The 14670-nt window shown below is 34.8% G+C and overlaps 1 protein-coding gene across 3 annotated transcripts in view; it reads left to right on the top strand.

Moving 5' to 3' along the window:
* BRINP3 (BMP/retinoic acid inducible neural specific 3) overlaps positions 1–11757 on the top strand; it is a 389735-nt gene extending 377978 nt beyond the window's left edge. For all 3 annotated transcript variants that reach the window (XM_053607791.1, XM_053607792.1, XM_053607793.1), the window contains one exon: positions 10378–11757. In XM_053607791.1, coding sequence (XP_053463766.1) covers positions 10378–11494 — 1117 coding nt within the window. In that variant the 3' untranslated portion in view covers positions 11495–11757. The remainder of the gene's footprint in view (positions 1–10377) is intronic.
* The last annotated feature ends 2913 nt before the right edge of the window (positions 11758–14670 follow it).

Genomic DNA, 14670 nt, shown 5'->3' on the forward strand with positions numbered 1-14670 from the left:
TCAGTTAATTCATCATTTTCTGTAGTTCATCTGAAAATAATGAAGACACATAAGGTGAGGCACACTGGATGGCTGAACCATCATTTGATACATGTTGATTTTATTTTCTATAAACTTAATATAATATTAAATTGTTAGAAAAAAAATAAGAGACAATACCTATGTACTCTAGCTGCCTGATGAATAAATACATGTTCTTTCTTCCTGATTTGTGAAATGGACCACGTGAATTAGGGCTATGTCATGTGAAATAGGATCCCAGTTCATTGCTTCCATTTGTATATTAAGTGAGCCAAGTTTTAAAGTTTTAGTTTTCATTACTTAAACCACTTTGCATATTTCTCACCAGTTAACATATACATACACAACACAGAAAAAAAAAATACCAAAAATTGCTTATCCACAGAAGAGGGCCATGGAATTTATTATTTTTTCTGATAATGTATAGAATAACCGCAAATCACAACTGCAGCTATGATTCTGAGTTCAGAACTTTATTTCTAGCAATAGGGAATGTTCGTTCATATAAAGCAGTGCACTGAGGGTGGGACTTGGGAGACATTTTTGGTGAATGAAGGTCACCTATGCAGAATCCCTGGAAGGTGGTATTTCCCTGGCATTATTTTTCTTATAGCCCAGTTACTGACAACTATTCTGCTCCAAAATCTCTGTCTACATTATCACCTTAAAGATGACCAATTTGGAGATTGCACTTAAGTCAATCAAACTCCTAAAGAATAATAGAATATATAATCCAGAATTCCAAAATGTTATTTGGTAACATGGTTGTCACATGACTAATAATACTTGTGTAGTTTTGGTCAGTAAGATCTGTTTGCATAGTAAAGTCATATGAGAAACCGAGTTATTACATATCCTATTATTTCTTATTGATCATGGAATCAGAGAAAGATTGGCCGTCATTCTTAGTAACATTACATTCTGAATCTGGGCACATTCATGGCCACTGCAAATATAAGTGGCAACAGTTCTCAGACCACTTCTCATTTTGTAAGGGCTGCCTTATTCTTGGATGATGCTAGATAAATGTTGCCAAATATCATTGCACTGAATCCTCACTTTTCTTTATTATCATGTTTCCATGCTCTTTATTTAGGAAAATAGTTTTATTTTTTTCTCAGAAGTACATAATTTATTGTAAAACACGCATATACATTTGAAGCTATCCTTTCCCCATATTATCTTCAGTGTTTGCCAGACCCTATTTTAATATTGTGTAGAAGAGTAACTTACATTTTGTGTCCATTTGGGAATAGGCCAGCTACACTGGCTAATGAAAAACACAAAAAAGAGACAGTAAAAATGTATTGCTTTTTTGGCTGTTACACTCATGATTACAGTTTATTATAGGGAAAGGAAACGGATTTAAGTCAGTCAAGGGAAGATGGCCATTGGGCAGAATCTAGGGAGGTACCAAACATGGACCTTCCACTGCCTTCTCACTCGGGAGTCTTAATGCCTTAATGTTCACCTATCAGTGTACAACAGTACTACACGGTATTGTCCAGGGAAGCTCACTACAGACCTGAGTTCTGAGATTTCACTGGGGTTCCATTGTTGTGGTCATGATTGATTGACTGATTGCCTATGTAGCTGATTTCACTGTCCAAGTGTAGGAAAGAGTGGCTCAAGAATAAGGATGAACATGTTAACATACCCTGCGTTGTACTTATTGTTCAAGTACAGAAATATTTTGCCTTAACAATTATCAACAAAATTTTAAATAAAATATTGCATTGTTAAAAATAGTTCCATTCAGAGAAGTTTCTCTGAAGGGAATAAATATAGTAGACGTTGAAAATTTGAATGGCAGAAATTATTTGATAATAGATTTTATTGCTTTTTTATATATCTCATAATTTTATTTTTATAAATATTCAAACGCTAATGAAAGATGATGAGCAAGAAAAGGTTAGTGCATAATTTTCATGATATGTGCCACCGCAGATAAGCAAAACAGACCTCACATAATTTGCATGCAGCCCATAGGGTATGGGTTTGGGCACCCCAGGTTGACATCACAAAAGTTTTGATTACATATAGCCAGTTCGTTTTACTTTTGTCCTTTATTCTGGTACTGTGATGTATCAGATTTCTTGATTTGTATATGTTGAACCACCCTTGCACCCACCCCCAAGATGAGTTTCTTTTGATCACAGTAAATTATCTTTGTATGTATTGATACAGTCAGTTTTCTAGTATTTTGTAAGAGATTTTGCAGCTGTGTTCTTTATTAATCTGCAGTCTCACTGTCTTCCTGTTTGGCTTTGGTATCAGGGTAATGCCAGCTCATACAATGGGTTAGTAAGAATTCCCTTCACTTGATTTTTCTGGAACAGCGTGAGAAGAATTAATGTGAGCTCTTTACGTTTTGTAAAATAAAGCAAATATAGTAAATCCATCTGGTTCTGGGACTTTCTATGTTGAGACTTTTATTACTGATTCAATCCCATTACTGGTTATTGGCTTGTGAAAGTCTGTTTCTTCCTGGTTCAATGCTGGTGGGTCGCATATGTTTAGGAATTAATACAGTTGCTCTTGGTTTTGGCCAGTTTGTTAGCATATAGTGGTTCCCCATTATCTCTGATGACCTTTTGTGCTTCTCTGGTAGCAGTTTTGTCTCCTTTTTCATTTCCAGGTCTATCTATATGGATCTTCTCTCTCTATCTCTCTCTCTCTCTCTGTGAGTCTAGTTAGTGGTTTATTCACTGTGTTGCAATTTTCACAAAAGCAACTTTTTGTTTTATTGATTCTTTGTATTGCTTTCATGACATCTATTTTATTTCAGTTTTGGTCTTTATTATTTCTTTCTACTAGTTTTGGATAATATTTATTCTTGTTTTTCTGGTTCTCTGAAGTATATCATAAGTTTATTTTAAAATCTCTCTCTCTTTCTCACCTCTGTTGACATTGGCGTTCATTGCCAGCAGTGCCTTTGCAGTTGGCTCTTCCCTCTTAGCAGTGCCTTTGCTTCATCCTCTAAATTTTAGTGTTCTATTTCCATTTTTATTTATTTCAATAATTTTATTTAATGTTCTTCTAAATGTATTGAGTCAAAGGGACCATGTTGTTTAACTTCCATGTATGTGTACAACTTGCAGATTTCCTCATGTTAATGTCTACTTTCATTTTATTATGCTACACTGATTGTGATTTGTGTTAATTTTTGCTCTTACTACTGCTATTTCTCTTTTTCTTTTTCCTATCCTGTACTGGTAAGTGCATGATCAATATAATTTAATCTAGATTGACTCTTTAATTCTTTTAAAGAATATGTATTTTTGTAGAAAAAATATATTTGATTTTTCCACAAGACAATAATTTGGGGTCACTTTAAAATTTGTGTTTATACATTTTTAGGGTACATATATGACTTTTTCTTCTACTAACAGGAAAAGGAAGGTACTTTCCTTTGCAAGAAGATTTTTTGTGTGCCTCCCATTTCTCACCCTGCCTGTTGACCTGTTTCCTTTCGTATTTTCTGTCATAAGTAGAAGAGACATATATCTATTGATTTTTCTTGAGATATATTCTCAGCTGCAGCATAGATGTGGACAAAAAGTTTCTGTAGCTCTCTGAGAATTAAGCAGACTTTTCTGTTTACAGCACTAAACTAAATGAATAACAAGTTATTTGAACTATGTGTGTGTTTATAATTTGAGAAGCTGGGATTCCGCAGAAATGGAGACTAAGAATACCCCTTCAGCTCTGACACTTGCTAGCTGTTTGACCTTGGGCAAGATCTAGTAATTGAAACATTTTACAACTCATGTACTTATCTATAAATTAGGGTAATAACCATCATTACATCCACAGTAGTGGGAGTCTGGGGGATAAAATAATGCTGGTAATAATACCATACACCTGAGAAAAGTTCAATGAATGTTATCAGCTAATATTATCATTACAATATAACATACATTTAAACTATATTTCATCAACTATTCAGTATCCTCTTATAAGCAAAAATTATTAGTAGGTACTTTAATATAGGTTCATAAATCGAAATGTCTGTGAGTGTTATGTGTGTATAATTTTTGACAAACTCACGGCCAATGTACCTTTAACACTGATATTTCCTTTTATCAGAGTGTGAAATGGTTTCAAACATGAAACTGTTAATGTGTCAGGAGTGTCAACATGAGCTCAGTTTACACTGCCAAAGCTGAGATGGCCAGAGCAGCAGAGTTAAAAGGAGAGTGACAAAGTATTATTTGATTTCAGCAATCTGTGACTGAGCTAATAATCAGCTTATGATGCTTAAATGGCTGTGGGTGCTTAATTCCACATTTATATTTAGAGTATTTGTATATGATAAGAACAACCCTATGAAGTAAAGCGGCCTAAACACAACCTGCCAAAAAAAGAACCTTTAACTTCAAAAACATACAGAAACTAGATTGCTTAGGTTTTAAATTGGAATCCACATTGCACAGACTTGGAAAGCAATAAAGGATTAGAAGGTTGGAATAAGGGACCTTTGAAATAAGATTATTAGTGCTCAGAGAGGATTTAACCATGAAACGAAGTAATTGTTTTTGTATCAACATATGTTCTAATACCTCCGTGCAAAATGTTAGGCATCTGGAAAATACGTCCTGAATGTTAGCAGTTTTGTTTGGCAGATATTTTGAGAGTTTCCAAACTATCAGAAAAAGATCATAGGTGTACTTTTAAATGCAGCTTTGATCATGTTATCAAAGCAGTGTCTATTCTGATAAAAGTAAAAGGCAGGTATAAGGGGTCATGGTGTAATGTTATACATAAATGCATGGGTTGGTAAAGAAGAAATGTAATGTTCCATATTCTGAGAAAAAAATGTAGTTGTAATAAGGAAAGTGCCTACAATGATATTTCTTTAAAAGAAGACAACTATATCAATAGTGATAATGAAAACAAATTTATATATATTTCCTATTTATTCTAGGCACAGACACTCTTTTAAGTTACTTTACCTGCAATTGTGCTTTAATCTTACAACAGCACTATGATAATGCTTTAATTCCCATTTTCCAAGTGAGGTAATTAAACACAATTTAAAGTTAACCATTTGAATTTAAAACAGTGTTAAGCCAATATAGCAAGCATATATTGTTCGTCAAGGATCTAAACATTATATCGTAAATAAAAGTTATTTGATCTTTGATGATGTTCTGCTGTGGCGATACATTAATATTTTAGCCTGAGGTCATTTGCTAAGCACTTTTCCTTGCTACCCTATGGACCAAAACTTTTAGCACACATTTTAAAAATAACATTTATATTTCCATCTCTGAATTTGTCTTCATGCTCACACTTAGTCAGTAAAACTTACCAGGCTCAGTAATTTTTAGATTTTAAGTTGAGTCTAGTCTTTACAAGATACTGAAAGGAATTAAAACAAATGAATCGGGGTTGGCCCATGACAGAAGAGATACTCAGCAAACAGCTGATTAATATTGCCGGAACATAACAGAGTTGATTTGTTAAGTTAGGCTTTGGTCACTGGCTTATGCTTTCTGTGTATGTGCATGCAAAAAGTTTCTAGTGCACAGTTTGAAAATTTGAGTGTACTCAGTCTATGAAGCCCCAAATGCATGCAAATTGAAAGTCATCTGCTCTTGTCCTCTTCTCTACAGAAATATCCACTTTTCCCTGTGTTCTCCTGGACATGGCTATCTAGCCTCTAAGTAGGCTCTACTGTTTTTTGGTTCCTACTTTACATACATAGGAAACTGTATGCCTCTCTTTGTATATAACAGTTCTCTGGGAATGTATGTTTTAACATGAAATTCCTGAGCCCTATTCCTAGAAATTCTTATATTGTGTCTCTGAAGGGGCCCAGGAGTCAGGTTCACTGATCATACTTAACATCACTAAAAATAAACAGATAATACCATATCTCAGTTGTATTTTTATAACAAAAATGTTTTAGAGACAAGGATTTCATTAATATTGTTTCATTAAAAGCAGTTGCCAAGTGTGAGCCTCTGTGATAGATGGTACTTATATGTTAATATGCATTCTTTTTTGAGATGTAGTCTCACCATGTTGCCCAGGCTAGAGTACCATGGCATCAGCCTAGCTCACAGTAACCTCTAATTCCTGGGTTCAAGCATTCCTCCTGCCTTAGCCTCATGAGTAGGTAGACTATAGGTGCCAACCACAACAGCCAGCTAATTTTTCTATTTTCGGTAGAAACAAGGTCTTGGCTCTTGCTCAGGCTAGCCTCAAACTCTTGGGCTCAAGCCATCTTCCCCCATCAGAAGCTAGAATCACAGGCATGAGCCTTCATACCTGGACTCTTTATTACATATTCTTGCATCCTGGTAGCACATCAGCAAGTTTCAAGGCTCAAAATATAAGTAAGTAAGTAAATAAATAAACAAAATATAGTATAGTATATACATATGTGTGTGTGTGTTTCCCAGCATCATGCAGAGCCAAAATTTGAATCTATGTTTGAATTCCAATGTTTCTTGTGAAGATTATAGGGGCTAAGAAACTTATCTGAGGTCACTGGGTAAAGTCTGCCTTACAAATGAGGTATATAGATTCATCCTTTGAATCTCTACTGAAGCTCTTATAATATGTATCCTGTGGAAATGAGCATTTCTTAAATACCTGGGGGATATTTCAGATTGAACATAGTTGAGGGGACAAAGTAGTCATCTAAACTTCTCAAATTAGTAGGACATATGATTTCTCAATAATATAAATGCTATTGACTTTCTAGCTGATGATTTTTTCCAAGTAAATTTATTTCATTGTGGAAGATAGTTTCCTCTTTGTAATACTATCTCTTAAAGTTTTTGAGAAATTATTTTCAAAATGCAAAGTCTCTTCTTGATAGATAAGCAGTTTCCATACCCTTGAATTGGTCCATCTCATTGTATTTATCAAGCGAATTGTTTTTCTTACTCCATGTTCTCCCAGGTTCTTTCTTCTGTTCTTCCCTAATTCCTTCAGTATAATTTCCTTTTCTCTCACTTTTCTCTATTCCTTCCTACCCTCCTTTCCCTTTCCATTTTTCCTTTGTTTGTTTAGGAAATATTTACTGGAGAGCTAAAAGTAGATGTCAGTAACAATGCCATCCTCCATAAAAAAAAAAAAAAAATCCTACATGACACCGAGATAGTTTGTAGTTCATTTTTCAACAGTGTAGGTTCAATCCTTAGCCTTACTAGACTCTAAACAATTTGTCTACCCAAACATAGGTATACACAAATGAACAAAATGTGGTGTCATTTTATTTGTTTTAATATTTAGACATGAAAGAAAACAATGGGAAAAATACTTGATATTGGTAGATACTGATTTTGAATTTTAAAAAAAAATTCTTCATTTTTTAAGTTTTAAATTAAATATGATGAGCTAAATTTCACTTTGTTGGGACGAAAAACAAAACAGCTATGTGAACATTTTGGTCAGTGAAGCGTGCATTCTATAATCCTAAAACTTGCTGAAGTCTCTATTTTTAACTGCTCTTTTCACCAAGATATTAGGAGAGCAAAGAAAAGACAGATTACTGAATTTCTTTTTTTTTTTTGAAAAATCTATACCTCCTTGTGAAACATAGTAAAATAATCCAAATGCAGGTGACACCAGAATTTCATTTGTTTTTAGCCTGGGTTTATTTATTGCATTTTTTTATTTTCCTCCTAACTTGGAAACATGATTAGAACTTATCACGAAAGATGAGTTGGCTTAGGGAATTTAGGTGTTGGTTTTAGGGAACAAAACATAATTTTAAATCCAGATCAGATATGTTGTTTATATACTTTATATTAGACAGACATAAATAGGACTAGAGAAAGAAGCAAAAATAGATAGGGAGATAGATGAAGGGAAAGAGGAAGGTAAGAAGGAAGAAAGGAAAAGAATAAGCAGAACAAGAAAAAGAGAGAAAGTTGATTGAGTAGGAGACGGTAATGGTATAAAAACATGAGTAACTGCAGATAGTGAATCAATAATATTAATCTCTGTATTCTGAGACTGAATACAGAGGTGTATACTTAATCAAAGTGCTTAGTAAACCATAGAAAGAGGAAGCATTTTACATATATATGTTCTGTGATAAGAAAACAAGGAACCATTGCAGGAGGAGCAGAGGCACTCGTATTTAAACATGTGGTTCGTGAAGTGCCAAAGCCCACGTTTGTGTTATTTCATAACTTTTGGGTGTCCTCCTGGGAGAGTTTTTCAGACAACTTATCTTAAAAGTAACCAGAGGATTTTAGAAATGAATTGTCTTAGTCCATTTTTTATGGCTATGTGGAACATCACAGATGGGGTAATTTATAATGAATGCAAATTTATTGAATTAGGTTTCTGGAGACTGGGAAGTCTAAGATTGAGGGGCTAACAAGTGGTGAGGCCCTTCTTACTGCACAGACCATGGTGGAAGAGCAAAGAGAGGGCTAGAGAGAGAGCAAAAGGGGGCCAAACTTGTCTGTTTAAAAGAAACTCTCTCCTCAGATAATGGCCTTGATCCATTCATAAGGGCAGTGCCCCATCACCTAAATACATACCACGAGGTTCTACCTCTCAACATTGCTGCATTGGCAATCAAGTTACCAACACTTGAATTTTGGGAGACATGTCCAAACTATAAGCACAAATCTAACAGATTGATGATTCTAGTTGTTATGTTGCAGTGTACGAAACAATTAAGAGGAAAATGTCTGATGGTTGTTCTTTTGGAGGGGGTCTATAAAACACAGTTGGATTTAGAGAAGTTGGACAAGAAAACTTTTGTATGCCTGTAATTTTTCAAATGCCAAGGTACACGTTGTGCAATTCCACTACCTGCTACTTGGAACCTAGATCTTCCCAACTGTATTAAATATTCAGTTTGGGGTTTAAGTTTTACTTAAAAATACACTTATTGAGAAAACATTCCTTTTATACATCCATGCATTTTATTTAATATGCAAAAATAGTAAAGGCCTGTGATTTCCTTGCATTCATCTGAGCATAGGATAGGTAGCTATGAATAAAACATACAGGATTCTAATAAGCTGGATATTATATTTTATGAGAGAAACAGAGTATAAAGTACAAAATAGTATCAAAATTTTTAAGTGGAAAAAAAGCACTATGAACAAAGTACGTTTTGAGAGATAATAAAGGTAATTTATTCAAGAAAACAGGGAAGCACTTACATTTAAAAAGTGTTATATTGTAAGAGGAGGGATGGGCAGTGACAAAAAATAGATACATAATACAGATATCTCAAATGTTATTCTGAATAACTTAATAACTTATTTTTTATTTATTGTTTAGGCAGATCAGCATCTATATCATACTAGTATTCTGGAAAAATTACTCAAAATAGCAGTGATATCAAAATTGAGTACAACATACAAACATATGATTTGCAGAAAATTCCAAATGTAATAAATATCAAAGAGGAATAAAAGTGCCAAAAGTAAACACAATTTTGAGTGCTCACTGTGAAACACTGCAATATTCTATTAATAAAAACATTCATACCGTTTGAGCCTAATTCTCACAAAACTCCACATGAAAGATGCTACTATTCCCATTTTTCACCTAGGGTAAGAGCATGTTATTCAGGCTGTGCAACATTTTCTGTGATTATACAGTTAGTATGAAACAAAAGCAACAACATAAAAACAAGGGATTATCTGATATCAAAGCCACCACTTCTCCTTCATTCTTTTACTGAGATTTTCAGTAGAAGATAGTTTGAATAATGTGAGAAAATTAGAAAAGTGAGATCTGAAATTAGACTCTTGACTAGCTTGATATAAAAATGTTAGTGACTCAAACACATTAAATTAACACACTTAACCCTTATTAAAAGAGCTTGTTGGTTTTAATGAGATATTTTCAACGATTTTCTTGAGCAGCCTATAAGAATAGAATCAAACATGTTTCAGTAATATTTTCCCTCTTGGTGGGCACTTGTTCTTGCAATGTTGGTGAGAAGCCTGACGTCCAAGTACATTGACGGATAGTTTAGAGTTGTTTATTTTTCCTTCATTGTTACTTTCTATTCAGGCTGCATCCCACACTAGTAGTGCTCTAGGAAACTAAAACTGAATAAACAAATGATCATGCATATGCTGTCATTCTGCTCTAGATATTTTATGATAAAACCACTCTTATTTCTTGATGGTTATCATTTTAAAATGATAGCTGACCTATTTATATTCCCAATCCGCTTCCAAGTGCACTAATAAAATGGCAAGCAATCTAATTACGGACTAAATGGATCTTTTATTTTATTTAAATTATTGATTGGAGATGACCTGAAAAAAAAATGATACTGAAGCTTTCTGGGCTGAGGTCTACTTACAGGAGTGTACACAAAATATATTTAAGTAAATTCATTTTGTTTTGTATTTCTAGAACCTCAACCTACTGGCTCACTCGAATCCAGTCTTTTCTCTACTGCAATGAAAATGGTCTCCTGGGCAGCTTTTCAGAAGAGACGCACTCGTGCACGTGTCCGAATGACCAGGTGGTCTGCACTGCCTTCCTGCCCTGCACGGTGGGCGATGCCTCCGCCTGCTTGACCTGCGCGCCGGACAACCGGACCCGCTGTGGCACCTGCAACACCGGCTACATGCTGAGCCAGGGCCTCTGTAAGCCTGAGGTCGCCGAGTCCACCGATCACTACATTGGCTTTGAGACCGACCTGCAAGATCTCGAGATGAAATACCTGTTGCAGAAAACAGACAGACGAATCGAAGTCCATGCCATTTTTATCAGCAACGACATGCGTCTCAACAGCTGGTTTGACCCCTCCTGGCGAAAGCGCATGCTCCTCACCCTGAAGAGTAACAAGTACAAGTCGAGTCTAGTCCACATGATCTTAGGTATCTCTTTACAGATTTGCTTAACTAAAAACAGCACCTTGGAGCCCGTGTTGGCTATTTATGTCAATCCCTTCGGAGGCAGCCACTCTGAGAGCTGGTTTATGCCTGTGAACGAAAACAGCTTTCCAGACTGGGAACGGACTAAGTTGGACCTCCCCCTGCAGTGTTATAACTGGACCCTGACTCTGGGGAACAAGTGGAAGACATTTTTTGAGACAGTACACATCTACCTGAGGAGTCGCATCAAATCAAACGGCCCCAATGGCAACGAGAGCATTTACTATGAACCTCTGGAGTTTATGGACCCTTCTCGAAACCTGGGCTATATGAAAATCAATAACATTCAAGTGTTTGGCTACAGCATGCACTTTGACCCTGAAGCGATTCGGGACCTGATTTTGCAGCTGGACTACCCCTATACTCAGGGATCCCAGGACTCAGCACTTTTGCAACTCCTAGAGATAAGAGACCGTGTAAATAAGCTCTCACCCCCTGGTCAGCGCCGTCTCGATCTTTTCTCTTGCTTGCTTCGTCATAGACTCAAGCTGTCTACCAGTGAGGTGGTGAGAATCCAATCCGCTCTGCAGGCGTTTAATGCCAAATTGCCAAACACAATGGATTATGACACGACCAAATTATGTAGTTAACCATAAATGTCAAGCACAACCCAAAATCTTACAGGAGTTTTTACAGTGCTTTTGTGGAACAGTTTATGTTTGGAAGAGTACATTTAAATTGTCTTTTCAATATCTGTCTTATATCAGTCAGTAACACTGGATGGCAATTTACACACATGAACTTGCTGACAATGAATATATTATACTGCAATTTTGGTTTATGAATGAAATAAATACTGACACCAGTCTAGAAGACGTTCTACTTTTTACAATAAATTTCATTTGTAATTTTATATGTTCTGTGGCAATGCTTTTGTGCATTACATCCTCTAGAGGGAACATTAAAAAAAAATACCAATAAAATTTTGTAGCTGAACAGTTATTAAAAAGAAGTGCTGTGGGATTCCTTTCTTTCCATGCAATGAGTTCTATTTTGATATAGTTTGTTAGCACCTTGGGAAAGTTCACCAAGACTTTTTAATACAAATGTTTGAAGGTCCCTTTCAATTATCTTTATGGAAACCCAACGAGGTAGAATACTTATTATTCAGTTGCATTTTTATAGCTCATAGCACAGTGGCAGTGGTATGTTTATTACCTGCATTCAGAAGCCAATCTTAGAGATGCATTTGCAATTAAAGCAGTCAGATAAACTAATTCCCAACTAAATATCAGCACATTTCTACAAATACTGATATAGAAAAATCAGTGTGATTGCAAGGCATATGGTGGAGAAAGCAAACCCTTCATTTCCTTAGCAACTCGCTATGCCATTCTCTGTCTACATTCCAAGAACCAACAATCAAGATGCTCTGCACAATCATTTTCATTTCAACTTCTGAAAAAGTAATTATTCCAGCACTTTACCAATGTCAATAAAATAAGATTTCTGGAATTCACAAATTGTAATGTAATGGCATAAAACAATTGCTGAAATAACTAACTCAAATGTAAATAGACATTTTTTTTCTTGCAGAGGTACTACTATTACTAAAATATATGGTGAGGAGAAAAATATTTCAGTACAAAACTAATTTTAGTTTTCAAATCTTTGGTTTGAACACTGAATTCACTTATCTATGATGTCATGTTAAATGCTCTGTATGAGTTCTATTTTATAAACTTAATTTTTTTTGTTTAGCTAGATAGCTGTGTCTGTAAAATGTGTTTATGCTATTTATAACTCAGCTGTTATCTGGATAGTTCATAGGTACTTTCCTAATATTTAGCCAAATGCATTGTCCAGGCCAGTCCAGCTTTCCAGTTGAGATCATGAAGACATTTCTTAGGGCACAGAAAAAGGAACCCATGACACAGATAAAAAAATAAGACAAATGACCAAAAAAATACTATAGGGACATTCTGCAGTCTTAGGCCATTTGTTTTTAATCCCAAAGCATTTTGAGAATAAGGATAGAGTTCTTACAGCCTACCAGAAGGGAAGCATTGGTTTTCACTGAATGTCTGGATAGCTGAATTTCTTACTTTACTTAGTTTAGTTGATTTTGTAAACTTTCTGCTCTTGTAGTTAATTCAAAAGAAAGTGTACGTAATTATTAAACACAATCTTTCGGGTATCATACTATTTCTATTTAATTCTGACAACATTATTAGATTTTATATACTTTTTCTGATTTTTGTGGTGGAACACCACCAGCACCAAAAAAATAAAAAGTTTCAGAGTGGTTTGTCATAGTCTCCAAGATCATGAACCAAGCAGTTAAAAGATCAAGATTCTAATACAGGCCTCTCTGTATTAGGAATGAATCAGTCTCTTTTCATTGTAAGACTGAGCTTTAAATGAACTATCTGGTTTCAGTATTTAATCCAATTTTAGGCAAGAATAACTTAAGAAATTGAAGTATAAATCAGCTAACATCATAAAACACATACACTCACAGGGCACCTGAAAAATTAAACAAAACCAGTATTTATCATGATTTACTCTCTACAGAGTGACCAAGCTTGTCAAACACAAACATTATGTTTCAAAAGACATTTGCTATAAAAGTCAGAGTTGCCTCTAGGACCTTTCTCAGAAGAGTCTTATAGGTCCAGCTGTCTGGAGCCTCTGACACCCAGAAACCATCTGGGCAACATGCACAAATACCAATGAGCTCTGAACGATAATCATTTCATCGTACTCAAGGTAATTGACAGCAATGTCACTTCTTTATTGCACATTTTTCCCTGGCTGGCACATGGGAGAGAAGATTCTACCATTGCAGGTAAGAATGTGCGTAACTAGGTTTTCATCCTGGGACTTCTTGGGTTCCACGAGTGTTGGCACAAAAGTCCCATCAGATAAGATAAAATTATCATAGCATCGATTCTCTTTGTCAGTGAGTCTTTTATATCTCTGTGTCTAGTTTCCCCCGAAAATGGAGAAGTAATATGAATACCTTTCTCTAAATGTTGATTTGAAGATTACATGAATACAATACATCCAAACATGCCAAGCAAACTCTACAATGACATACAGATTTAAAAAATAAATGATCAACACAGAAATACATTTTTATGTTTCTATTTCTCACATATTACCACCGATTACGAAAAGTACAATAATTAATAAAAAATATAATGTCTAATATAGGGAAAATTCAACTCTTAGGCATTTCATTTTTCCTGAGTTGACCAATAGACAGACATTTTTACTCTTTGTTGTTTTAAGAATTTTAGAATTTTTAATAAAAATAACTTTACTCTCAAAATCTTATTTAGGGATATATATATGAAATATTTTTAAATGGGATTTTTGACTTCCTTTTATATTAGATTCTTGATAGTTCTACCGTTATCTTGAACTTAATAAAGTCAACAGAACTTTAAATTCTGAAAATCAAAAGTTTATTGAGAATATATTTCCTCCAGCACCATCTCTTCCTACTTTAGCTATTTTGATGACCATCACAATTTGATCTGACTTGTTATCCCTGGAATCTCAAGTTCAATTTTAGCAAGTTAAATCAATATCCAAATGTTTACTGTCAGCTCAATAAAGTGCTGAAATATCTGGTGGTCCTAACTGGATCTAATAATGCGAAACTATTCATTGTCTGTCTCCTTTTTTTCTTTTCTTGTTTCGTTTTGTGATTCTTGTCAAAATGTAAAGAAATTTCTTGAAAGGAACCTGGATCTTGGTGATGGTCCTATAATGATATACATCTCTTTTCTGTAAATGAGCTTTATACTTTTGTTCTCTA

This window comes from Nycticebus coucang, chromosome 10 (genome assembly GCF_027406575.1).
Source record: "Nycticebus coucang isolate mNycCou1 chromosome 10, mNycCou1.pri, whole genome shotgun sequence".
Classification (NCBI taxonomy): Eukaryota; Metazoa; Chordata; class Mammalia; order Primates; family Lorisidae; genus Nycticebus; species Nycticebus coucang.